Source organism: Phalacrocorax aristotelis, chromosome 6 (genome assembly GCF_949628215.1).
Source record: "Phalacrocorax aristotelis chromosome 6, bGulAri2.1, whole genome shotgun sequence".
Classification (NCBI taxonomy): domain Eukaryota; kingdom Metazoa; phylum Chordata; class Aves; order Suliformes; family Phalacrocoracidae; genus Phalacrocorax; species Phalacrocorax aristotelis.
Window position 1 is genome coordinate 11548943 of NC_134281.1, and position 26475 is coordinate 11575417.

At 50.7% G+C, this 26475-nt stretch overlaps 2 protein-coding genes and 1 long non-coding RNA gene across 19 annotated transcripts in view; 1 reads left to right on the forward strand and 2 right to left on the reverse strand.

Annotated features, from left to right (window-relative positions):
• SETD5 (SET domain containing 5) overlaps positions 1-11163 on the reverse strand; it is a 68952-nt gene extending 57789 nt beyond the window's left edge. For 4 of the 6 annotated variants that reach the window (XR_012661026.1, XM_075095926.1, XM_075095931.1 and 1 more), the window contains exon 1: positions 10982-11163. The gene's annotated coding sequence lies outside the window, so the exon portion shown is untranslated. The remainder of the gene's footprint in view (positions 1-10981) is intronic. The other 2 variants (XM_075095929.1, XM_075095927.1) reach the window with 1 other exon arrangement.
• An 884-nt stretch (positions 11164-12047) lies between these two features.
• On the forward strand, positions 12048-24898 carry LOC142058561 (uncharacterized). The gene is made up of 2 exons (XR_012661028.1): positions 12048-12157; positions 18743-24898. It is a non-coding gene; the product is annotated as an uncharacterized LOC142058561 (long non-coding RNA).
• LOC142058559 (SRSF protein kinase 3-like) lies at positions 12118-26145 on the reverse strand. Of its 12 annotated transcripts, none has more exons than XM_075095945.1 (13): positions 25332-25440; positions 22817-22931; positions 22528-22636; positions 21944-22031; positions 19193-19280; positions 18849-18955; positions 16507-16669; positions 15472-15617; positions 15243-15359; positions 14704-14811; positions 14205-14274; positions 14023-14115; positions 12118-12752 (listed from the first exon to the last, which is right to left on the reverse strand). In XM_075095945.1, exons 2-13 carry the CDS (start codon positions 22857-22859, stop codon positions 12565-12567), a joined length of 1320 nt encoding a protein of 439 aa, XP_074952046.1. In that variant the 5' UTR covers positions 22860-22931; positions 25332-25440; the 3' UTR covers positions 12118-12564. The 12 variants fall into 12 exon arrangements, with proteins under 12 accessions (XP_074952046.1, XP_074952051.1, XP_074952049.1 ...); XM_075095947.1 differs by lacking the exon at positions 12118-12752 and adding an exon at positions 13237-13740; XM_075095950.1 differs by lacking the exon at positions 15472-15617 and having other exon boundaries at positions 15243-15328; positions 16507-16582.
• Positions 26146-26475: the final 330 nt, after the last annotated feature.

The window sequence follows — 26475 nt, forward strand, 5'->3', positions numbered from 1 at the left end:
ACAGGAATTATCTTCCTGGATAATGCAGATAGACTTTGTGTGCACTAAGCATCCAAACACAGTTTGCCAAGATTCTCTGAAGTCTCCTTTACACAGTTTATCGGTCCTGATGGTACAAATCAGTAGCAACATTGTTCCTAACCCAAACTATCTTGTAGCATTACAATGCTAGTAAAACAAGCAGCAAAAATGCCCTGGCTCATACTACCACACCTGTCCATCAACAGCCGGCACAGGAGATTCTTCCACCTGTATCCACTACACAGTGTACCACCGCAGCTATTAACGCCAGTGTTAAAACCACTGGTGGCTTTACTGAAAGAAACCAAAGGTACATACAGAACATGGATGTGCGGAAAGAGGTGAGGATTGTCGTGGGTGAGATGGCTACCTAAAAAATTCTGAGAGGCAATTTGTACCACTAGACCAGGAGTTTTACCTCCACGTTGCCTATGAGACGTCCTATGCAAGCTAATCCTTCTTTGCACTTTAATTTTCCTATCAGTAAAATCAGAATACTACCTCTGAGATGTCACATGCAATGTTCCAAGCCATACATGATAGCTAGAACTAAATCAATAGATTTAAACAGAACAGGAGCGGGGACAAACTGCCCTGACAGAACTGCATCTTGAAGTGCTGGGTGGGGAAAACACACCTGAAAAAAAATGTAAATCACTGCGGCCATTTCACTTGTTTCATTCACGGTCAGTACAGGCTAAGTACCCAGGCATGCATCCTGGGTGAGATGCAGCAGCCTCCCCAAAAGCTGTGATGATTTGGTTTAACCAGAGAAATTTTAACCTAAGCTAAATTAAACTTCCTCAATTCTCACAGAACTCCATAGTGAGTCCCATTGTTCAAGGTGAGTTTTTACATTTTAAACCCACATACCATTTCAGTAACAACCATCTTTCTTAACAACTTAGGTAATTTCGTTTTATAAAATGCTGAAAAGTTTCCATCATTTTTTAAATACGTGTCAAGGCCATTTATTTCCTCCCTCACAACCTTCTCTTTACATAAAACTGAAAATATCAGAATTCCTTGCAAATGTTGCCCCAACACAGAGACTCTCATGGGAACAGCCTACTTCACTATCACTCAGAAAAAGGAGTGATGCCTAAAACTTTGACGCTTGAAAAGCATCAGAAAGCTACAAACTTTGCTCACAAGAAGAGCCTGCTCCTGCTCCTAAATCACCCTAATCCATCACTGATGTGGAACATGGTTTTAAAAAAAAGTCAAAGGATTTCTCCAAGAGGGTCCTGGTTATATTTTCATACAGTTCTGCAAAAAACAGAGAAGTTATATCAACATTTGGACATGCCATTTAATTCTCCCTGCTCCTTCAAGGTCCTCTTCTCCAAGTGCATTCAACAAATTTCTGCCGAGCAGTTTCAAGCTGACAGCCCCAAGCCATGCCTAAGAAAGGCCTAACTAATGACGACAGGTTTCAGTGTATAGCCTCACTTTTTGAATATGCTAGCTCCTTTATTCTTTATTAGATTTTTACTTCTATTTGCACATTAAGACTTAGAAATACAGGAGCAGGGAATAGGAACAGTGACATATTAATTTCACTCTTATGTTCTCTGGCAGCTTGTGGGGAAAGTCTTTACCCAGTTTGTGAATTTTTCATCTTCTTACAACATCTGTATCTGAACTTTTCCTAAAGGATACTCTGAACCCACAGTGGCTGAAGAGAATCCACTAAACAGTGGACTTGTGCCACCAGATACAAGCACATCTGTGCTTGGCTTCTTGAATTTCTCCAACCAGCCCACACCGTGCTCGATGTGTTTCAGGATTTAATATGGAAAGGTAACAAGTGCCACTCTTCCAGCAGCACTAACAGCAATTTCCATAGGTGTGTGAAGGATGCCTCCGGCTTGGCAGGTTGGCATCCAAGTGCCTCTCACCTCAGGCAGAGCGCCCAAGAACAGCCTCTCCAAAGAGGACCATCGCGGGGCAGCATTAAGGTACTTCCTTTACATATCTCACAAGTTGTAGTTTTAACGTCAGCAGAGATCTTCCTACTGACAAGACACTTATCTAAAGAGACAGGTTTGGGACGACATACCCCAAAATACAACGTCTATTTCTTAGTAAAACTTTCCACCTTCTGCCCGGCTGCTGTCAGATAAAGGATGTGTCCCTACCCTGAGTACTTATCTGGGGGCACGTGCAGGGAGCGGACGCAATGGTTCAGATGAAGTGCACAGAAACTCTACCTGCATACATCACCCTACTGCTCACCCAGGTATTCAGCTACCATGCTGCAATGTCAAAACAACTGCTATCAGCTGTGAAGCATAACACAGCAAATACAATCTGCTTAGTTCCCTTACTGCAACATGATTGATTTGGATCTATTTGTGAAGATGCTCATTAACTAAAACATTACCCTCAAAACAGATGAGATTTCCTGCTTATGAGGCATACAGCCCACACCCAACATGAATTTTTTGCACAGCAATATGCATTTGGAGATGTCATGACATGCTAACTTTTAAATAACTTAATTCAAACTCAAACAGCCAAAATGCTGCCTCAAGTTCTACTAGACCAAATAGTCTCACCAGGTACGAAACTAAAAGCCCCAACTCATAGTGAGCAGATGCAGCAGCACACACTGGGAGTTGCAGTACACAGACAATTGCTCTGTTTCAAATATATGCTGCTATAACCAAGTTTTCCATAGTAAAGAAATAGGATTAAAGTTTCTGCTGCAATTGGCATCGGCTGAATTAAATTTTGCACTGTTCCAGTCACATTCATGTCTCTATACATTTTCAGCAAAGCTAGATGGAATTCATGTTACCGGTATTTTTACTACTATATTTTTTATAATTTGATTGACAATGCACCCTCAGAAAGTCATAATTTTCTGTATGCCTGGGTACCTCACAAGTCAATGACTGGCAAGTAAATGCAAAATAAAGACTTTGTAATTACCAGATTTTAAAAAAAAAAAAACAAAAGGGTACGCTATATTGTGTGGTACGTTTATTTACACAGGTCTGTAATAGTTGTATACCAATTAATATTTTGCCATCTTCTGAAATAAGACATCACTTCAGCTCTGTGCTGTATTTACTTTCTGCAAAAATATACCTACAAGAACTGGCTGTTTTGAAACAGGTTATAACACCATTCCACTACCATAAATCAAGCCTACATTAAAACTCACATCTGACCAGCTTCCTGAGCAAATGAGCAGAAAGGAAAGACTAAACCGCCAATTTTCACACAGAAAACTACATGCTTATCTAAAGAAAGTACTTCATGCACAGCAACCAAGGGCACAAACCCACAGTATTTCACAGACTGAGCTACCATGCACTGTGTGGTGAGCGCTCTCCTTTCAAAGGAGTGAAGTTTCAGGGGACAGCCTGAGCTGGTCGCACTGGGTGCTGCCACTGAAAGGCGGAGACCATACTCTCCTCCTCTGGTCCCCACCACATCCTCTGCGCTTCCACCCATATGCTCTCCCCCATTTATTTTGTATGGGCTCTGGACACTTTTCAAATCTCTTGGTGAGCCAATTCAGGTGTCTCTCGGCAAAAAAAACAGTCCAGCAAAAACCAAAACATAAAATAACCCCAACATGGCTTTCTGCTGGGTTAGCGAGCTGAAGGAGTTCTGAAAACAGATCCGGCAAGAACCAGAGCTGGCAAACAGAAAAGGCAGAACTCCCTGTTGGGTGGGAGAGGAAAGGGGAGCAAAACTTCCCCCATTCAGCAGCAGAGCTGTTGGACGTACTCAGCTGTCTCGTGTAACTTCACCCGGAGTAACCTCACACGCAGGGTGCAGTTCTGCAATAGTTTCAAGCTGACTTCAGTTGGCACAGCTTCAGTGCAGCCTCCCCATCCCTTTCTGCACTGGTGCTAACCTGACCCCACAGGCGAGCAGTTCAGGCAGCAGAAAACTCTTACTTCCAAAAGTGAAATGTACTTGTTTCTGTCATGGTACCCTTCCTGAATAGCTCACTACTGCGGCAGGCATGGCCCAGAACAGAGGCAAATGTGAAGGTGGGAAGGAGAGCGGGACTGTGGCAGCAGCACATCACATCAGCCTGAATTGCCATGGAACCGTATCGCTAGCGTGCACCAAAAACCTGCACAAAGCTGTGCAAAGAATATACAGTGTGTCACAAACACCCATGCCAGTTTAACACAAAAATTTCCATATACGAGCAAACCCTGAGGTAGATATTAGAACTGCACAACAAAGTGCGTTTGTGGCAAGCTTAGAACCTGATTTTTACCCTACAAGCATCCTTGTTCCCTATTAATCTCCAGGCCATCTTGAACCCCTACATCCTTGAAATTCATGAAGCAGCAAAAGAACTTTGAATCAGAAAGCCAGCCTCCTCTACAGCCAAGCAGTTAACTTGATCAAGAAGTTGTCTTTTCTTGAAAGGTTCACTTTAGCTGTATTTATACAGGAAGCCTCCAGATCTCTGCTGTGGCAAAAGTTAATCTACAGCCACATTACTGAAAGCATTCTTGTAGCATGATTAGAAGTTATTCCAACCTAATGCCACCAATACACAGGAAATTATTTGTTTTAGTGTCTTTAGTTAAAGGCCACATGAATGCAAAATGCTCATACATTCTTCCAAGTATCTATAAATTGATACTGCAACTCAGGTTGAGACATGCTAGCTATTTTAAGGGCTCCATGCTGGGCCCCAGGGTACTTCAGTTTCCTAAGTCAGTGGTTCTTAAAACCTTTCTCAGTGTATTCCTTCCTGTCTACAAGCAAGCACATTCTCACCTCCTCGCTCTCTCCCATAAAAACATTTGAGAATTGCTCCTTGGGAGCAGCTTCCACACCGACATCCTGGAGGGGCATCAGTCCTAGAGAGCCACTGAGCATTGCCAGAAAGACGTAATTTGGGCAGAGGCACAGCTGGGGAATAGGGCCACACTGAAGAACACTCCTCTGCTCCCACTCTCTGCACTACCTGGAGCTGTGACGAGAGCTCTGTCTTCCCCGTCCCGTCCTCCTACAAACTACCACCTCTGCAGCTCCCACATGCTGCTCCCAGAAGCAAGCTGCATCTTTCCCCTCTCCAGTCTGAGCAACACTGTCAGACATGGGCTTCCTTATCCAAATAGTTCCATGCAACACAATCCTCAAAACTCCTCCAGCCACTTATTTTCATGATTCAAAGCCTATGCAAAACCAAGAGGCTGCATTATCTGGCACTGACAAACCAAAGCTCCAAGCTGCATCCTGACTTTTTTTTTTTACTGAATCATCAGCAGCAGGCACATTCTGTTAAAAAGTTTGATGGCGGGGTCTCGCACTCCTTCCCTATCAACGACTTGCATTTCAAACTGCTCACATCAATGTCAGGAGGATTCTTCTCAGTATCAGAACTTCAAACTGTTTTCTGGGCTGCTGGCATGGTCACTGAAAAAGTTTTGTCCTGTAAGTCTACAAGGCTAGAGAAGAAAACGCTGGTATAAGCTCTGTAAGGACAACAGAAATAAGCCTGAGTCACTAAATGAGCAGCTACCAAATCCAGACAATACCTTCTTGTCAATGTGTATGATTGCAATTGTAATCACGCTCTAAATATGAACACATCAAAAGCACTGTGACCTTTCTACTCTGAAATTACTTTGAAATATTTTAAGGCTTAAGCATTTTTGCTTTAAAACTCATGTTCTGTCTCAAAAGGCTGCTTGTAAGTAAAAAAAAAAAAACCGAACAACTAAGCTCCTTTAGAATGGGATGAATAAGCAAAAAAGTTCGCTACCTTGAAAACTGCATAGATCTGACTGCTCTGGATACCTTCTCTTTGCTAAACTTAGCCCTTCTGTGACCCTTGGGGAGGAATGCAAGACCTGTCTACGTTATCAAGTTTATAAGGATTAAACTTTAGCATAAACAACAGATGACTTCTAAACTTCACTCTAAAAGCCAAATTCCTGACTATTTCTCAATGCCACTCTTCTATGTTCCTCCCTCTTCCTTCCCCCTTTTTTCTTCATGTTTGGTGAATGTGGGACTATTAAATTCCTGACCGCAAAAGAAACTACTTCTCCTGCTCACTAAAAGCTTGACACTCAAACTGCTGACAAGTCCTCCCACATTTTTCCACCTTGAAGTCTGAGCACTCCAGTACACTTCTCTGAGTATTTCCCATAACGCTCATTAAAATTATTGGGGTTTGTGTGTGTTTGGTAGGAAGAAAATAAAACTCACCAAGAAAGCTTGTCTTTCTCAAATTTGTTATTTAAAAATTTGTTTGTTCTACTGTTTAAGCATTTAAATTAGATTTAAGGATCAGAAAGTTGCAGGTTTACAATTTAAACAATACTAATGCTCCTATAGGGCTTGTGGCAACAAAAACTAGCATTAGGGCTATTATTCACTGCAGATTTCTTTTGGGCTACAGCTTTTCAAGTTCAGACTCATCAGCTGAAGTGAGGGAAAAATCCCTTTAGCTATTTTTGTTACAGGAAAATAATACTTCATGAGCACAAGGGGAAGGGGGATGATGAACAAGAATCTCCTGATTTGTCGTGTAGATCATCCTCTGAGACAAAGAGCATCTTTACTAATTATAGAAGAAAAATAAATTTTAACTAGGTGCAGTTGAAAAAACCGTTTCTCAGCATGCTCAGTGGGCACTAGCTGCGATTTCAGCAGCTTAGCAAGTCCCACCCCTCCATGAGCTCAGCGGGGAGGCTAGGAGCACTGCACATTCTCCCTGCTCAGCAGGGACAGGGGCCGCCACTCGGCTGATTTGCTACAGGAATACTGGAAAATTGCCACCAAAATAGCAAATCCTGTGAAAAAAAAAAAACAAGCCACCCAAAAAACAAAACAACCCACGAACCCAAGAAACCCCCAGCAACTTCAATAAGGAATTAAGAAAAAAAGTGTTAAAAAAAACCCCTCAGCTCCCACAGTTTCAAGATGTTGAACTCTTGCTGCATTACAGTCCGGGGCTTTTTCCATGATCAAAAAAAGCAAAGGTTTAGGCTAAGACAGATTTATACAAAACTCTAACAATATAAAAAGTGCAAACTTAGTGTGCACTAACTCCTGCCACAAGTCAGTCAGGGAAGCCAAGGTCTGGCTGTAGAATCAGCCTTAACATCCATTGCGCTTTTTTTTTAATTTGGAAGAGAAAAAGCTAAGGAGACAAGTGAAATGCAACAAAGTCTTTATTTTAACATCAAACAGCAGTTTAAGTTTCACAGCGGCAACTGAGACTTAATATCTCACATGCTGTATGTTTAAACATACATTTAATGCTTTCAACTCTAGTAGTACTGCTACTACATCTTGTATATATATAAAAAAACCTGCCTATTGCAACCTTTCTTATATACTGCACATAACACGAGATTTCACTGGCGAGATTTCAGAGTCACACACACAAGCAGCACCAGAGTAAGAACACAAATGTGCATCTGTAATACAGTAATATTGCCATGAGACCAATGATTTTTGAAGTTTCAAACCTCTGAACGCTCATTATGTTTGTTTTACTATTGCCAGAATAGATAGAAACATTTTTATCTCATCACATCATTCAAATTAAGTTTGTAAAAGTCTGATCACCCAAAATGGGAGAAAGAATAGACTGGTCAGGCCAATAAATTACACGGCTGGGACATCACACATTTAGTTCTCCCTTGTGTGCTTCACACCTGGAACTTTGAATTAAAAATGCCTTTTTTTTTACTTCATCTGGAAAATTCAAATCAGCAGTAGTTGTTTCATCCCCCCCCCCCCCCCCCAAAAAAAAAAAACCAACAAAAAAACCCCACACATAAGCCTTTGCACACTCTGAGTTGCCAGTTCAATGCCATCTCTTTCCTATGGGTTTTTTTTCTACCTATTATTTTCAAAATAAGATATGGCTGTAACCGAGTCCTCTTTCTAAAAAGGAATTTAAACGTATGTGGGATTTCACTGCCTCACTTTGGGGTGGTGAAATCGCAGACAACGTTAGCTAAGGACTATTACTTTCAGGTCACTTGGGATATGACAGTAAACTGAAAAGCCAGGGCCTTGTCAAAGTGGTGCCAGTTATTCAACAGGATGCAAGGCAGCGGATTAATTCCCCATTATAACATACAGTGAGACTGTAAACAATGCACAGAGACTGTAAACAAAGACTGAGGGACCACGAAGACCACTTGCTGTATTTTATTAAACCGAGGAGCTAGTTTTCGTACTCACAAACCCCCAAGTTCCTTACTGTTGGCATGCCACGCCATGCTAGGCAGTGGATACCACATTCAGCCCCAGCTATGGAGGCATTCTAGGTGGGTTAAAAGTTGCTCACCCCCCTTGTGAAACAACTTGGGTGCTACAGATACTCAAATACAAGAGCTACTCAGAGTTTGGCCGCTACCACGTGACTGCTGCCAGTCAAGCAGATTTAAGGGCATGCTTTAATCTCTCTCACATTATTCTGTGGTCCTAAAATTTTTCCTTCAAGGCTCATGGTAGTTCTGATTTTGGTAACTCAGGCCAGCGCAAGGGGCTCCCCATTAGAGGTGTTAGTTTACAAAGATGGCAGTTGTTTTCTAATACTAATGTATTCCCATTTCCCACACTGCATACCTCAACTAGCAGTTTCATCTTTAACAAATACACTGGAATACACAGATAGCTCCAAGTCAACAATACAATATCATACGAACAGCGGCCAGTGCCAAATGGCTGTTAGTTAAGCAGATAAGAAAGGCACTCATTCTTCCTTTGGGGGGGGAAAAAAAGAAAAAAGGAAGCTATTGCAGTGAAGCAGACAGAGTGTGGGGATAGAAGCTGGCAGATTCCACAATACAGAGTCATGTCAAAAATGGCCTCCTGCAAACTGTTCCTTCATTAAGCATTTGAGTCAACCAAAAGAGAAGAATCTTCCCCATTATTCACAAGAGGTTTCAACTCCCTATTCCACAGCAGAGCAGCATTTTCTGTACATTTTGACATACAGCTGCCCAGGAAGTGCAGAGGGTAAATTTTACTCTGCAGTGGAGGAAAACTCCTCTCACTCCTTTCTGTTTGCAGTCCCAAAGTTGAGCCGGGCCTTTATTTTGACTGCTCCCTGGTCTGTGAATGGAAAATCCCTTCTCAGCACTAGCAGGCTGGTGTCTGCTGCACACACCCACTGCACACAGCAGAAATTCCAGTCAATAAGGCAAGTGGGGCCCAGGCGATGGAAGGGGAGGAAGGAGACATACAAACAATAAGGAAAGCATCTGGCTCTGTTACTGGCTGGAAAGGAGACTGGACTTCAAACGAGACACGACTGCAGCCTTCGCTTAACAGGAAGATCATATCAATTCTCCCTATTCTACTTTTCACATGGACCAAAATATCTGGAAAGAGTAACTCGGGGTTTCCAGCCCACACTTTAATGCAATTCCATTAACTCAAGAACAGCGACGAAACCCACCTTGTAGGTTTTTGTCTCACCAGAGAAAAACATACCCTGGCATCTGCTTTGGACCTGTGGAAACGGCCTGAAAAGTAAAGCCCTTTGCTGAACGCGAGCCAGCCATCTCCCCACCACCACACTAATGGAGGCTGCTCTGCTGTCCTTCCCTGGAGATAGCAGCCAAGTCTACTGAAGCTTCTCTCATAGCAACCAGAGCTCCAGAGCCAACAGCAGCTGCTGTCACTGCCTTCAACGCTTACCCACAGGATCCAGAGCAAAGCAACACCCTCCTCCCTGCACCTCTAGAGAGAGGAAAAAAAAAACCAACCAAAAAACCCAGAAGGCTGGCGACAAGATGACTTCCTGGGTCAACCACAAGAAGAAGAAGAAAAAAAAAATCCTAGTGTTTCCTATCCAAGTGAAAAGGGGAATCTCCTATTCTACTGAAGAAATAGTTAATTCCTTTTCTGGGTTTGGGTTTTGCCTTATGGCAGTAACACCCAGCCGGGGAGGGGGGCAACGGTCTGAAACCCCCGATGTATCGGCACACACCGTCGGACACCGAGTTCTCGGAGCCTCGGCGGCATCCTCCACGGGGGAAGAGACCCCGGCTCTCCCACGGCACCATGGCCACAGCCCACAGAGCCCCCGCAGCCCCAAGCCCGCCCGAGGACCCCATTTTCTGGCAGCGGACCGGGGGGATACGGCCAGGAAGGAAGGGACTGTGACACCCTCCCCCCCACCGTTACACCCATTTCCCCGCTTCCATGGGGCCACACGCGGCCTCGCACCTCGCCTCCCTCCGCCCCAGCCCCGGGACGGCGGGAGGCTGCCCGCCGCCGCTTCCCCGCCCAGTGAGCTCCGGTCACCGGCACCCAAGGACGCAGGCGACGGTGACCTTGTCGGTACCGTCGGAGAGAAGGCGGCGGGAGTCGGAGCGGGGCCGGGAAGCCCACCCCGCAGCGGCCACGCGTGACGGGAGAGGGGGAAATACGGGAGAATCCACGCCGCAGCCCCCGGAGGCGGGCGGGCGAGCCGGGGGGGAGCGGGGGGTTACGGAGGGGAAAGACGCCGCAGGGGCACCATGAGAAAGCAGAAAATGCAGGTCAAACACCGCCTCCCCCGGGGCCCGGCGGCTCGGGGCGGGTGGCGGCGGCGCGGAGGAGGCTGCCCCGGGTGGGACGGCGACTCCCGAGTCGTCCCCCCCCCCGGGACAATAAGGGGATGAATGGGAAGCGGAGGAGCACAGCCTGCAGCGGGTCCTCCCCGCCGCTCGCCTCCGCCGACAAAGCCCCGCGGCCCCAGCCCCGCACCGGCCCCAACCCGACCACCGCGGGCGGGCGCGCAGCACCGGAACCGCCATGATGGCCCGGGTCGGCTCGACCCGGGCCACTGCCCCACCGCGGCAGCGGCGGAGCCCTGTGGCCCAGACCCCAGACGCAGGGCAGTGCGGAGCGCCGGGCAATGCGGAGCGCCGGGCCGCACCGGGACCACCCCACCCCCCCCGCCCCAGCCTTCCCTCCCGCCACCAGGCACGACAGGTCCCCGCCTCCCCGCGCCTACCTGGCCGGCCCGTTCCCCGGGCCCCCACGCGGCACTAGGCCCGGCTGAGCGCCACGGCGTTTCCTGGGCAGCCGGCGGGAGCGAGCCCTCGGCGGCGGCCGCGGCGCCAGCGCCAGCCCCTCCCCCTGGCAGCGGCCGCGGCGGCTTCTCCCCAGGCCGGGCGGAAACGGCGCTGGGCGCACGGGGATCCCCGGCGCCGGCGCCAGGGGCGCCCCGGGCACGCCCACTCCCGCTCTCCGTTGGCTACCACGGCTCTAAGCCCCGCCCCGAGGGGCCGCCCACCGTCCCTAACGCCCCACCTACCCCCTTTTCTCATTGGTTATCTCGCCGCCTTGCCCCGCCCGCGCTCCCGCCTCGTTGGAAACCGCCCATCCACCCCACCCCTCGCCCCACGGTCCTGGCGCCCCATTGGCACGGGGAGCTGCCAGTCGGCGAGAGGAGAAGGGAGGGAGGGGTGGTGGCGGCGGCCACCAGCGTCGAGGCGGCGCGGGCGGGCGGGCTGCGGCAGTGCCGCGCTACGTGCCGAGAGGCGGGGCCGGCGGGGCCCGTCACCGCCCCCGCCGAGGCGCTGCTCTCCGCGGGGTAACTCCCGCGTCGGGACACGTGGCAGAAAGAAGGGGCGGTGCGGCCGGACGGGATTCCTGGGCGGTGGCGGGAGCCGCCGGCTGCGCCGCGCATGCGCGGGGCGGGAGGGGAGGATGGGGGAGCGGGGGCCTGCCGCTCCGCACGTCCGCGACGGCGGCGGGGCGGGGTGGGCCTGGGCCAGGGTCCCGGTAGGGGAGCAGGGGTAGGGACCTCACCCCGCTGCTGTTGCTTCCTTCGCAGGCTAAGCTGCTCTGCCCCGGTGTTCACCCACTCGGCGGGTCCCCCTGAGGCGAGGAGGGGCAGGACGCGCCAGGGCTGCCGCCTTCCGCACCCCCGCACAGGGGGCCGGCGCGCTGCGGGAGCTCAGAGCCGGCTGGTTCTCCCTTCCCGGAGCTCCCATAAAGACATGGCGTCGGGCGCTGAGGCGGCTGTGTGAGGCGGTGGAGGGGTGCGGGAGGGACGCTGCGGAGCCAGTGGGTGCCCGGTGCCCGCGTACCGCCTCTGCCCGGAGAGGGGATGCAGCGCGAGCGGCCGCCCTCCCGGCCGGGGGAAGGCAGGCTGCGCCGCCGGCCCGCCCGCTGCCGGGGAACGGTGAGGAAGGACGAGCGGGGGCGGGCATGGAGCGGCCCTCAGTGCTCCTACCCCTCGCTTAAACACGACTGCGGGACTGTAGGAAGCTAATTACTGCTCCTAATTGACGCTGCGCGCGGACTAGAACTAAAGGGACGCTTAAGGAAGGCGAACGGAGCCCCGGTGCGGGAGGAGCGGCGGCGGCCAGCGCCCCGCCGCCGGGACCGCTCGGAAGGGGGCCGTGTGGCGGCCCGGGGACGGCGGGCGAGGGGAGGTGGGAGGCTGAGGTACCGCCGCCATCTTGTGCGCAGCGCCCACCCGCTCGCTGGCCGCTGCGGCGGGGCCGGAGGCCCGCAGAGCTCCGGGGAGCGAGGAGGAGAGGTGGTTCCGGCGGGGGTGCGGGGCCGGGGGTCCCCCCGCGGGGCCGGTCACGGCGGGCTCAGCCAGGCGTGCTGCAGGCACTGGGCGGCTGTGGCGCGGCGCTCGGGAGCGTACCGCAGCGCGGGGAGGAGGAAGGCGGCGAAGGGAGTAACCTCGTGTTTTGTCCAGTTGTGTCTGTCTGCCAGGATGCTGTGGAGGCTGCGGGGGGAAAGTCTGGAGATACGCAGGAGAGCGCCTAGCAAAGACAGCATAAGCACAGTACCTTAGCTAACACTGGCAGGACCGAGAGGCTACCGCTTCTTGCCCCGTACAATTAATCCAAAGCATCGTGAAGGGTGTCCTCCCTTCGCCTCTGAACCTTCCTCTCTGTAAGCTTCACCTGCACTGCCCCTTGCAGGTTTGGCTCACGGGTGTTTATCAGAAATAATCTTTCCAAGCTAGTGTTTCGAGTCTCCCCATTCCTGAGTACTTTTTAGGTAAGCATGTGCCAGGAGTGAATGAAGTGTTCCCAGAACAGCCATGCCAAAGCCACTGCTGCTTGTTCCCTCTGCCTGTCCACACGCAATCCAGAATGCATCGGGCCATTCCAGTGCCAGAGCTCACAAGACTAAGGTTTAATATGGTTTGTGCCTGCTAGCTCCCTGGGGCCCAGAGGAGTGCCACTACTGACCGAGAAGCTGTTCTGGTCCCCAGGAGTATGTGGTGTAAATGTAGTGATTCAGGTCAGGCCGCTTTGGTTCACATGGGGAATGAATATAGAACAAGAACTAGTTTTGACTAATTTCTTTTGAGTGCCATAGAAGGAATAAGCGTGAGCAAAGGATATGCATGTGCGGGGAGGTGCTTGTTCAGCTGCAGCGTGGGACTAGCACTCAGCATGGAATGAATGGTGGGTTGGCTGAGGCTGTGTGGCTAGTGAGCGTTGAAAGCTGAGAAGAAGGAGGATGGACTAAATTGCAGAAGGATGGAGTCATGTGATGACTTGGAAGTCAAAGACAAGGATTTCAAGCATCATGAGTCAAAGGGAAAGGAATCAGGGAGAATAAAACAGAAGAGATGTTACAGTTGGGTCAGAAGACTAAATATAGCAGCCATGTTGGAAGGATATGAGTGTCCCATTCCTGATCATCGTTCTCTGCCAGTGAACGGGTGAAACCCAGCCAGTTACACACTCTTCAGCCTTCCTGGCATGTAGCCATTTCCTGTCCATATTTCCATTCTCTCTAAATCCAAAGGAGAAAGAATGGAAATGTTTTTCCCTGTTGGGTGTTTGCTATGACCATTCTTCAGGATTTTGCATTCACCCCTGGCACGCTCCTGGCTTGCAAAGGTAGGCAGGGCAGGGAGCATTGGTGCTCTTTATGAAATTGCCACTTGTGTTCTGTCCTGCTTGTAGCCTGTGTTGTGTAATGTAACTTTGGGGGGCTTTCAGTGTGAGCTGAGTAGCAGCGTGTCAAGAGAGTCACAGCAATTTTTAGAATAAGCTTCCTTACTCCAATTCTTACCTGGCCTGCTGAAAAATTTTGTTGACTTGTTCCAGGAGAAAGCAATTTGAGGAGGAATTCTTCCCAGGAGCTCAATAATAAGAGCAACGTGATCTAGCCAGAGGGAGTGAAGATAGACACATCTAGATACAAGGACTGTGACACTTGTTTCAGTGAAACGAATAAAACTGATGGAGTCCTACCATCATCTCTGGAGAAATACTTCCCAGGTTGAGGATCAAATAGACACTCCCCAGTTGCCATTTCAAATGCCTAGAAATGGAGTAGCATTGTTAATTCACTAACTGATGGGGAATTTTTCTTCTCCATTAACTGATAGTACCCATTTCCCTTGCTATCACACAAAACTGATCCTAAAACGTGGACGTGGTCACACTGGTTTGATCCATACTGTGGTGAAACAGCACCTTTAACTCATCAGGGTGAAAAGCAGTGTGTGCCTGCTTCAGTCACGCCTATGAGTTAACATACTCAGAGTGTGAATTGCCTTATCGCTTAAACTAATTAAAAGTGAATTTTATCAGCAGCATACTTTCAATGCAAAGTGAATGAGTGCAGACAGCCCCTTTCTCCTCTGCAAGGAAGCCTTGCTCCCCACGTGGGTGGGAGCCGAGGACACGCTGCCTTGGCCTGTTAGTGTTGGTCACCCCCTACGCACACACAGTGTCCTCCCCATCCTACCAGGCAGCCTGTGCTCCAGATATCTGCAGGTGTGCCGTAGTCTAATCCCAGAAGCACTTCCAGGGCACGGTACGGCTGGGTCTGTATCTCCTTGGAAAAAGGCTTGTACTGAAACAGAAACAAACTCCCTTTGGTTAGCCTCCATAAACGGGCAACAGCAACACTTGCGGTCGCGAGCTTCCCGCACAGCGAGGAGGACGCTGCAGGGCAGAACCAAATGTGTGTGTGAAACTGCGCACGGCACGGCAGGCATGGTCTTGGCCCTGCTGACACCACGGGGGAATTTATCTCCCAACATTTCACATTGAACACAGTGTTGAATTTCTAACTGTGGGGGCTAACTGCAGGCTAAAAAATGTCCAGAGTTGACTGTCTCCAGGATTCCAGGGGCCAGCTCTGAGCTGGGAATGCTGAGTGTAGCATCACCCAAATCACACCTGAAATAGCTGTTCAGGTGTAAAAGCACAGACACCCCAGGTGGGATGGGAAGCACACAGCATCCCGCATTGACACGGGATGGAGACTTGGACCAGACTCACTGTCCAGCATGCGCTGCCCAGATCTGCAATTTTCACTTCTATGCTCATTAAATCCAATTCTTCCAAACGATTCCCAAGATCACCTCCTAGATGGAGAGGACAGAGAGAAATCAGGTCCTTCCAAACCAACAGGTACGCATCACTTACCTCAGGAGAGGCACATAGGCCTGCCTCTCAAGTTTTTCGACCTAAAAGCTCAAACTGCTTTTTATCATCAATAGAATACCACCTCTGTTGTTTGAAGAAGCATCAAGGAGGAGCTGGTATCCAGCCAAAATCTAAGAGGACGTTTGAGGGGACAGTAGCTTGGAGTAGAGTGGTGTGACCATGTGTTCCTGTCCTGCTGCAAGGTTCCTCTAGTGCCGATGTTGAATACTGTGGGCCCAGAGGAAAGCACATCCTACCAGCAGTAGTCAGACACAAAATGTCTGTTATGCCTCTGTAGCCTTCAGCATTCCTGGCTGTCACAGGCCTCAGACACAGCCTGCTTGGCAAGCACCGTAAAGGTTATGTTTTTATTTGACCCTGGAAAAGGGTAATTTTTGGTGTACTGCTTTACAGTGAGCTGTACATCTGTGCCTAATACTGTGTCTTTGTTCTCTGAGCAAGACTCAGTCACTAAGTTAGCATTCCCCAATTGCCCCAGAGTTTGAGAGACAAAACGGGACCGTCATGGGAGAAACGATCATGGGAGAACATTGTGCGAGGAAAATATTAAGGGTCTCATTGCTGGGATATAAGCTGATCTCTTGAGAAACTTTACAGCCCTATGTCTTGTTCAATATTGACACCATTCTCTGCAAATAAATTGTGCCTTAAAAGGCCTTGAAGATTAGCAGTATGTACAAGTCTTCCACAAACCTCAGAAGCGGGAAATAAAGAGCCAAAGTGTCACACAGCTTTTTTGAGCAAGTATGTAAAGCTCTCTGTGGCTGAAAACAACAGACACGCTGGAGCTATCCTGTACCTAAAGCTAGAAGAATGAGCTCCGTGGTCATGGTGGGGCTGTTAACGGATGCCTGTGATCTCTAGTTGTCCTCCCCACAACCCTACCTGTGAGACCACGTTTCTGTAGGTGCCTTGAGTAGCTTGTAGCTGCTCGTCCTGATGTTTGTACTGATCAGAGATGGGAGAGGGCCCTCAGCAGCATAAGATGGCTGTACTGTTTTGTACTGGCTGTTGCAGGAGATGGGAACTCTATTTCCCTCCTGGCAATAAACACACAAGTCCCTTTTCTTTTTAAAATCCCCCCTGGAGCACTCACCTGGTCCTTTTAGCCTTAAATCTGTTCTCTGGTCACAGTCGAGCATATCAGGCAGGAGCCTTTGGAGGCTTTTGACCTGTCCGTACAGCAAGATGTTCTCCGGTTTGATGTCGGCATGGATGATGTGGCAGCGCTTGTGCAGGAAGTGCAGCCCTGCCAGCACCTGGGTGAGCAGGCGGCAAGTCACGTCAGCCATGCCAGGGTCCCCACCAGCCCCCCTGCCCCAGCAGCCATCAGAGCAGTCAGGCACAGCAGAAATGCAAGTTGTGGATGTTCTGGTATTGGAGAAAGGGGACACTGATGATAACTGTCTGCAGTAAATTATTTCTGTGTAGCAAGTGCCCTGTATGAAGCCGGAGGTGCAGCCAGCAGAGCGGCGACGTTGGCTGGGGTGGCTCTGCGGGAGCAGGCATCAGGGGTTTCATTGCGAGAGGCGGCTGCAGGAGCCGGTGCCGGAGCCCCATGTGCCCAGTGTGGCGAGTGAGGGTGTGCCTGGGGAGCCCAGCAGGGAAGGGACGGTTTGGGGGAGGCAGAGGTGACATGCGGCAGAAGGCGGCATGAAAATAGATGGGTGTCAGCACAGATGAGCTAAGCCCAGAGAGACAGAAAGTGGATAGGGTTACGAGGAGGCGTTATGATCACAAAGCTGAACTTTCTCCTGAAAAAAAACCACCCCTGTTTGTGTGGCTGTTCTGTCTTGGGCCCGCCATGCCTTCCTGCTGATTATTATTCAAATGGAAGTTGGGGGCTGGTTCAGAGCAACATGGCACAGGAGGGCGTCCCATTATAGGAGGAAAGACAAGGAGGTGCAGCATAACCCAGACAGGAGGAGGGAGAGATGATGAGTGACTGCGTGTAAAGAGAACTTAAGGGTAGTGCTGGAGAGCCATGTAGGGAAAGAACAGCTTATGACAGAGCAGGGAGAGTCTGGCCTGTCACAGGGGAGAGATGACGCCTACCAGAGAGAAACAGTCGCTATCGGAAATCAATAACAGCAAAAACGCTGCTGGGGGTGGTGCAATTTTTGTTTTTTTCAACATTCTGGTAAGTCATAAAGGACTGGCAAATATTCTCTGTATTATCAAATTCTATTCTGGGATGAGCACCAGCCCCGGGGAAATACCAACCTTAAATGGTAACTGTGAAACACGGGGAAAGATTTAAATAGCTAAACTGGAATGAATCAGAAGTAAATACTGCCCCAGTGCTGATCTGGAGGGGAAAAAGGATTCTGAGATTTTACAATTAAAGCAGGTCAGGGAATGCATCAAGCAAAAGGCTTGGGTGTGAAATGGGGTATGTAGATTAATGCCGCTGCTTTTTTGTATGACTTATTCAGGTGTTAGTGGAGCGTCTGTATAGGAAGAAGAGGCTACTCCAGAAAACAGGATAAAGGAGGAAGCAGTTTTCTTTCTTAGTGTCCCTAGAAGGGCTCAGGAATCAGGGTGGCAAATCTCCTTCTTGGCAAGTGTGCAGACTTCTGATAAATCTCAGCGCAAGAGGCAAAATGAATTCTAAATATTCTGAGGCCTCACTCAGGTTTCCCACTCCTTAACTATTCTCAACCGATGCATAAGAAACTCAGTTTTCAGGGTCTTTTTGGTCAGCACACCACATCCTTACAGGGGATGAAGGAAGAGTTGGCTCTGAGCAGGAAAACCTCAACGTGGGTGGAGGACCAGCTGACCAAACCAGCAATTTAGAAAGCCCTGGAAAGACATCAGTGCTGAGGGAGCCCTCGAGCAGCCTTTGGTGGAACCATGCAGAAAGCTGCTGGATCTGCCAGCACTCCCGCAGCTGGATGCCGAGGGGAATGCCAGCAGGTCTGGCACTGCTGCCAGAGGGGACTTCTAAGGGTGGTGGGAGGGCAGAGAGACACACGGTTTGCCCACAAGAAGCATAACTATGGCAGGCTGTTTGTCCCTCTGCTACTCCTGCAAGAAGCAGAAGTGTGGGACACCTTGATGATTACTGAGATGAGGGGAACACAGGTGCCACCCCTGAGTCCCTGGTGTGGGTCTGCAGGCTGCTGACTCCTTGTGGTGGTGGTGCTGACTCCTTCCCAAACCTGATGAGACTACAGGCTTGGGCAGTAGCGTGCAGTGCCCCTGTATTAACAGGAGTGTGACGACTTCCCACATTTTATTTAATGTTTTCTCTCCTTTTACCCAAAAGAAACAGTTACTGGTTTTTAGTTGCCTTGGGCACTCACTATGCATTGTCCCTTTCTTTGCAGATGCAGCCATGGAATTCATGGCAGATGACCCCAGGATGAAGACTATGGCATGTCCCCTGGCCAACAGTCCCTTGGTGCCCTCACCCAGTTCCAGCTAACTTCTCACCTGCTGTAAAGATTTTTTCACAAAAGGCAATGGCAGTCCCTGGGCTGTGTAGTTGCCCATCAGGCATCGCAGGGAAGGACCCAGCACCTCAAATACCAAGCACACATGTGGGAAGAGTCAGGGATTCACTAACAGAAGATTCTACCGCCAGCCTTTTCCCCCTCACCAGAGCAGCGCAAGTATCTCCTTATCCAACCTGTCCCCTCCAGTCACCTCCATGTGCCCCTGTCCAGCTCATCCTCCTCACAGCAGGACAGCGCTCAGCTTTACACCATCCTGCAACTGTCTGGGGCAAGCCCCAGCTTTGCTGACCCAGCGCTGCAGCACTCTCAGCAGAAGGATATGGAAGCCGTTTTCTCCAATCATTCTGAAGTTGTCTAACAAAGAGATGATGTTTTCTCCTGCCTGGTCCTTCTTCTTCATACTGCTCACCTGGGGGAGGATTCCAAGAAAGCTGCAGTTAGAGACATATATAAGCACAAGGACATGTTGTACCCGTTTTGTCCCATTCTACAGACTTTCTCTTCTAGGAGCTGGCACTTCATGACAAATCCCATGAAAACAGCATCAGGAAAAACAGGCTCCAAACACACAAGTCTGTTACCAAGGAATGAGTTTCTGTATGTTGTCCAGCTCGTGGCCAGGTGGGACCATCACCTTCACAGTGTCTGAATAACTCAAACTGATCCTGCTAATAGTGCCTAGAACACTTTCCACTGCTTATTCTACCCCATGCAGGCCCAGAAGGTGCTCCTGCTTGTGCTGGAAGGGGATTCCCCCAAGAACACGCTCCCTGCTCCCAGAAGCAATGGCTGTCCATTTCTTTTGCCCCTCTGCACCCTCTGCTCCTTGTCCTCAGAGTGGGGATGGCACTGTCCCTGCTCCGCTGAGAGCAGCAGGTGGGACATCACCTTTTAAAACCCACCCCTTCCCTTCAGCAATTTCTTGCAAGGGCGTGCAGAAAGGCAGAGACCTTGTGGTTGTCTTCAGCCACTTGAATCATAGAATCATTGAATCATTAAGGTTGTAAAAGACCTCTAGGATCATCACATTCAACCATCAACCCGACACCACCGTGCCTCCTAAACCATGCCCTGAAGTGCCGCATCTACATGCTTCTTGAACACCTCCAGGGATGGTGACTCCACCACCTCTCTGGGCAGCCTGTTCCAGTGCCTAAACACTCTTTCAGTAAACAAATTTTTCCTAATACCCAATCTAAACCTCCCCTGATGCAGCTTGAGGCCATTTCCTCTCATCCTATTGCTGGTGACTTGGGAGAAGAGACCAACACCCACCTCGCTACAGCCTCCTTTCAGGTAGTTTTAGAGAGCAATAAGGTCTCCCCTCGGCCTTCTCTTAAAGGAGGCTACCTGTCCTATCAGGTGGAGAGCAGCTTCCACGCCTGGAGGAAACCAGCAAACTAGGCTTCTTTGGGCTGAAAAAGGGTTATCTATGGGCAACTACTGCAGAAATCTAGAAGATATGGAGTCGTGGTGGAAGGAGTGAACACAGGTCTTTCGTACAAGAACCAAGGGGCATAAAACCTAGCACTTGGGAGGTTCAAAAACAAAGCTGAGGAGATGGGTCTTCACGCAGCACCTGGGTAATTGGTGGCAGTTCTTGGTTGTCACAGGGTGCTGCAGCTGCTGAAACCAATAGGCCTCTTCAAGGTAAAGCCATTGAGAATTACTGCCCACACAGGCCTCACCCTTGGCCCAAGACATTTCCAGCTGGAAGCTGCTGTGGGCCAGGGGAGCATTCAGTGGGAGCAGTACCCTGTGCTTAGCTTGTCTGTACACCCATCTGGATATCTGCTGCTGGCCCAGGGTGCTGGGCTAGGTGAAGCCCCGGTCTGCCCAAGCATAGGTGCTGCAGTACCCCCAGCTCTTGCACCAGCCCTGTAGACCCGCATGGCAAGGTGTATCGGGAGTTTGCTCCCACAGAGCACTGATTGTGGTACAGGATCCTTCCTCTTCACAGCCATAACTGTCAGGATTTTGGTTTGGTGTGCTGTGCAGCTGCCGATCCGCCTGCACCAGTGCCAGGAGGTTCGTGCTGGTATGACAGAGGTGAGCAGCCATGGAAGCAGGGGAGACCAGATCACCTCTCCTGGCAGCTCTGCAGGCACCGACCACCTCATGCTGGTGGGAACAGCCCTGGGAACCAGCTACATTGTGCTGAACAGAAGGCGTGTCTTTCAGAGTGAGTTAGTAATAAATTAAGAGTAAGGCTCGGTCTATACGCAGGATTGTGCTGATGTGTAGAAAAGCAGCCCTCTGATTACATTAAATTAGTGCCACTTGGTACTTCCTCTTGCATCACGAAGTCTGGCTCACGTCCGTTTGGACAGGGCCTCCAGATTTACAGGTGCAAACAAAACCTTTCTCAAACCTGTTGGAGAAAGGCCTCAGAGTAATTTGAAATGCAAAAATTAATGGCTTTTACTCATCTAAAGCTGATGTAACTTTGTATTTAGGCAAACTGGAAGAATTCTAACCACGAACTTTCTAGAACTAGCAGGTCAAGCCACCTTCAAAGGCTGAGACCCAGATACAGGCACCTAATTACCACATCCATTAGCAAAGGTAGGAGGAAGCTTTCTGACTGCAGAGTTTTATTACATTTTTGCTACATCCTGCCTTTTTTTTTTTTAGATATTTGCTTTTACTTCAGTATCAGTGTTGTGACAGAGGAATGCCCTCTGAGCTGTGAACAACACAGATAAAATGGACACACTCCCATCTCCTGTTTAGGAATATTACTTCTTTTTTTTCTGTTAGTTATCTGCCTTATCTTTCTGCGGGTGCCTCCAATTTACTGTATTTTGGTCTCTGCTAAAAGAAATGGGCTGACAGGGCAAGTGGGGCACAGCCAGTGTGTCCCATCACGACAGGAGAAAGGAGACGGTGCCTGTTTCTGAAGCCAGTGCTGAGGCAAGGTGAATACCATGATCATCTAACTTTTTTGGGGGGTTGTTTTCTGCTCCTCAGACTGAGACCTGGAGGGAGAAGGGATGATGAGACTGATATACTCAGACCTGAACTCAGTGGTCATCCCCGCGGAGCAAACACAGAGACCCAGAGTGTACATACACAGTGGAGGAGAGCGACCTCATCCTGGGCAGCCTCAGCAAAGCCTTCTCTGCTTTTCAGGACCTTCACAGCTACGTGTTTCTTCCTCCTGGGAAATGAATCACAGCTGCCAGCCAACATGTGCCAGTGTGGCCCTAACCAGCAGCACCTCCCCTTCTTCCAGGCACCCAGCCCTGGGCCCATGGGTGGCCACTGCCCTCTGACAGCCAGCCTTGCCCATGGTCTGCAGCACACCAGGCCCGTGGGCACCCCTCCAGCGATGCTGCTGGCATCTGGCAGCACAGCCTCCCCAGGGACCAGCAAGGGACTGCAGAGAAAAAGGCAGAGCATGGACACTGCAGGGTGTAAACAAGAAGAGCAAATGCAGTGGAAGGGCTGAGCCCACCTCATTTACGTTCTTTGGTTTCCAGGGAGCAGCTCTGCTTGTTGCACCCCAGCAATCTTGCCGCCAGGTTTGCCCCATGCTCAGGGGATGCCAGTGTGCTCCCAGGCAGGCAGCTGGTCTCCGCTGCTTCTGCCAGAGGGGCAGGTCCTACCCAGGAGATCAGCCTTCCCACCTCCGCAAAAGACCGTCAGCTCCTCACCTTGTGTCCTGGCACAGCCAGACGGTGGCAAAGGTGCCACAGCCCAGCTTGCGCAGAGCCTGGTATCGCATGTTGAACACCTCTCCTTCCCGTGTGGGGTGGTGGCCTCCTGCGGGGACCATTGTCAAAAGACGTTACTGACATCTCTAAATGTGCTTAGACTAAAAGAGCAGCTGAGGACAGCTCTCCTCCCGGAGGAGGAGCAGCTGGACAGGTCCCGGCAGCCTCCTCTGGCCTGGGAAAAGCCTGGCACTATCTTGACTGTGGAGCCGTGCGCCTGAGGACTGACCTGTGCGCTGGGCTGCTGGCACCTCCTGCACCTGCTCCTCCATGGCACCAGGGGATGGAGGCAGTGGGGAACCGGGTCATGGGGCACAGGTGGTGTGATCTTCAGCCTATTACTCCTTTAAAGAAAGTTGGAGAGCTGCAAGGCAGCCATACCTCTGCTGCATGCCGTGCATGTCAATTCCCTCTTCTACCCCTGCTGCCTCCTCACCCCCTCCTTCCCATCTGCTTCATCAGCCCCTGGAGCCGGGCTGTTACAAATGCTTTTGGTACTTCACGGAGGCAGGGATTATTTTAAAAGTTCAGAAGAGGAAAGCTGGCAGGCTGGGGCCAGGCAGGGATTCTGGCTGGGCCAGGGCCAGGTGGGAGGCTCAGGTTTCCCTGTGCCCAGCATGGATTATCAGGGGCTTAGTGGGGACTGTGGGATCCCCTTCCGTGGCTGCAGCCGGGGAAAGCACCCGCTCCCCATCCCGGTCCTGCCTGAGGAGGGGACACGGACATATCTGGGCTTTTGCTGGCAGGAGGAGCCTCACGCTCCACATGGGTGCGAAGCAGAGACTGTGTTTTATACACTGCAGTGCTGCACATCTGTCTGCAGCCCAGCCCTGGGCCCCAGAGCATGGGTTTATCTCTGACCATCCCCTGATGCCTGAGCGAGAGGCCGTGATGGAGAGGCAGGCTGTTCCTGGGGTTTGTTACTATGACAGCCAGAGGTACAAACACCCAGATGGTGCAGACGGACTGATGCAACTGCTGTCCCCCTCCCCTGCCCCACAGCACTGGTGGAGAATTGGCTTGAGCACCAGTCACCTGAAATAGCAGCCCAGAGCCTGTGTTGCTAACTGAAATATAGATGTAAAGATGTAAGCCACCACAGCTGGGGTATTCCCAACCCAGCCTGGGAACTGTCACTTGCTGTACAGCCAAAGCTCCAGGCTAACACATGTTGCCAGAGGTCATGACAGGTGATAATAATCCCAGTAGACCATTAGCATGGGTAGAAATATTGACCTTTAAATCCTTCAAATCAGGTCACTAAAGCTAAGAGCTCATCTGCACCAGAGAGTTTTTAGAAATAGTTATAGTGGGCTGGCAGTGGCGGTGGCAGCAGGAGCCACTGACAGGGAGTTGTTCTGCGACAGTAACATCTTCCAGGTGCTGAGACAGAGGTGTGCCTTCCTCAAAAGACTAAAAGGTTTCTTTTCAGATGCTGATGCTCCCCTCCCAGCATAGCAGCCAGAGCTGCAGCCTGTCTTTGAGCAGTGAGCAAACTCCCAGCATGTTTCTAATTAAGGGTCAGGCTGGATTGGAGACTTCAATCCTGTCAGGGACAACCCCTATTGCCAGACCTGGTGTTGCTCCATCCACCCAAGCCCATACAGCAGTCTGAAGGGAGCTCAAAATCTCTCTCCCTCCTTATACTTTCACACCTCTAACCATGGTGTGTACACTTTTCAGAATCAGTCATTTTTAAGCATAAACCTCCAGGATGCTGCACGTCCATATGGCCCTGCTTTTCAGCAAATGCTTACTAATGTCTTAGCTATGAAAGAGGGGAAATCAGAATTGTCCTTATTTGTGCACAGTCTGAGCGTGTCAGGAACCTTGGAAGCTCCTGCACCACCAGAGTCCACCCAAACCCTCTTCACTCATGTCAGCAGGACAACAGGAGCTGATCTGAGAGCTGGGCAACAACCTTAAAGATTTTATAATGTTGCTCTCTGCTCATCTGCTAAAGGAAAACTCAGAAGCATGTGGAGGCAGGAGTTCAGCAGCATTTTCCCTAGGTGGATTGTTATGGTCATAGGAGATTTTGGTGGGAAAGTAGGACCCAAAGAGAGGCTCAGAGCGTAAAACGCATCCTAGCGCTGGCACAGATTGAGCTTTTGGGCAGCTCACCGGGCCCTGGTGTCCTTGCCACGGAGGCGAGGCAGGCCCATCCTCAGGCGTGCGAGACACTCCCTCCACCCACCCTCGTTACATGGATGCACTGACAAAGGACGAGGAGTGCTGCTCTGCCACTCAATATAGGAGAGTGAAAAGTACTTTTCTAAGCTTTGTAATAAAGGACGATCAATGCTCTAAAGTCCTTCATCGCTTAATGGCTTTATGTTAAAAACAACTGTTATTTTGCTTTTGTCATTCAAAGCTACGTTGTGCAGAACCTACTGGCTTGCTGCAGGCCTGGACCAGGGCAGACAACTTCAGCCCAAAACCATACTGGTCCTGCCTGGTCTGTGAGAGCCACGGGCAGGCAGTGGGGCTTCGCCTCTGGCCTGGGCAACACCTGGCCTGCATGGAGGGGTGTATGGAGCTGCCCACCGCTGGTCACGCCTCAAAGCACCTGGGCCTCAGGAGTCCCAGAGCTCACTAGCGACACGTGCCTTCACCTTCTGCACGAACACAGACCTGGCAAGCCCTCGCTGAACGCAGCATCCCTGCAAGTCGCAGCACGCAGCAAAAAAGCAGCCCTGTCGGCACACAGGGCTCCAAGCCCCAGGGGCCCTGTGCAGACTTACCATGCAGCAGCTCAGAGGCAGGGCATACTGCTCCGTTTGTCATCTGGCTCGTTCTGGAGCTCCCCAAAGTGAGATACCAGCTGGTCCTGCTCTCCTTTTAGTCTGCGCTGCCTGGGAGGGGTGTCCTTGAGCAGACCAGACTCTTCCTGCATCGCTGGATAGACGTGGTGAGGAGTGGGGCAGGGTATCAGATCACAGCACTGCTTCTGGGAACAACCTTGGCTTCGGGATAGCTGGAGACCTAGGACAGCTGCGGTGGGTTCACTTTACTGCTGGCCTCTCCCTACCTCCCCCCAGCTTCCCTGGCAGCAGGTCCATCAGCCTGCTACAGCTCCACAGGAACTATTTATAGAGGGAAATTCACAGCTCTACTGAGATGGAAAGGGAGAAATCCTTTCCCTCTGTTCCACTATCCCCAGACCCAGAAACCATGGGGCCGCCTGGCACTTCCCACCACTCCTGGCAGTGTGTTGGCAGGACTTCTGGCCTAGCCTCGCTGCTGTGGCACCACCTCCTGTCCCCGCCTGGCACAACGGCCCTTGACCTGTGCCTGGCAGAGGAACAGGCTCCCCAAGCCCACCCATGTGCTGCACCGGCGGACCTGAGGCACCGCAGCCTCCCCCAGCAGCGCCCGCACGCAGCCGAACACAAATCATAGTGTGGGGCCTACGCTTCTCCCGTTCTGTTTTCGTGGAGAGCAACGGTGACAGCAGCATCCTCCCTGCTCACCCGGCAGCCCTGCCCCACTGAGGTGGGACCCGAGCACCCCAGCACCCGCGCGACACTGAGGAACAAATGGCCACACACAGAGTAAAAATCACTTTTTTTTTTTTCCCCCGCTGCCACATGCTGCAGCCTCACAGCAGAGCCGGGCATGCCCCGGCCTCCCCCTTGCTGGGGCCCTGCTGTTGTACAGCTCAGGTTTCCTCGCTGAGGCTTCAGAGACTGAGCTGCAGTCCTGAAGCAAAGGGTTAACACTGCCTAGCAGTAGCTCTGCTGCAGATCCAGGCTGCCAAACCGAGGTCGGGGCCTCCCAGAGTGTTTCTCCCCTTGCCTGTGCCCCTCTCCTCTCACCTGCCTTCCCCACGCTAAAAATAATGCGAGGGGGCAGAGGCTGCGACAGGCTGGGTGCTGAGCCAGGGCA

Excerpts from the sequence above, each read along its gene's own strand:
- LOC142058559 (XM_075095944.1), bottom strand. The coding sequence starts at position 22,859 with ATGGAGGAGCAGGTGCAGGAGGTGCCAGCAGCCCAGCGCACAG. Across the intron at positions 22,637-22,816 it reads GCCAGCAGCCCAGCGCACAG|GAGGCCACCACCCCACACGG; the intron begins GTCAGTCCTCAG and ends TGGTCCCCGCAG. Across the intron at positions 15,329-16,506 it reads TTTAAGGCTAAAAGGACCAG|GAGGTGATCTTGGGAATCGT; the intron begins GTGAGTGCTCCA and ends CTCTCCATCTAG.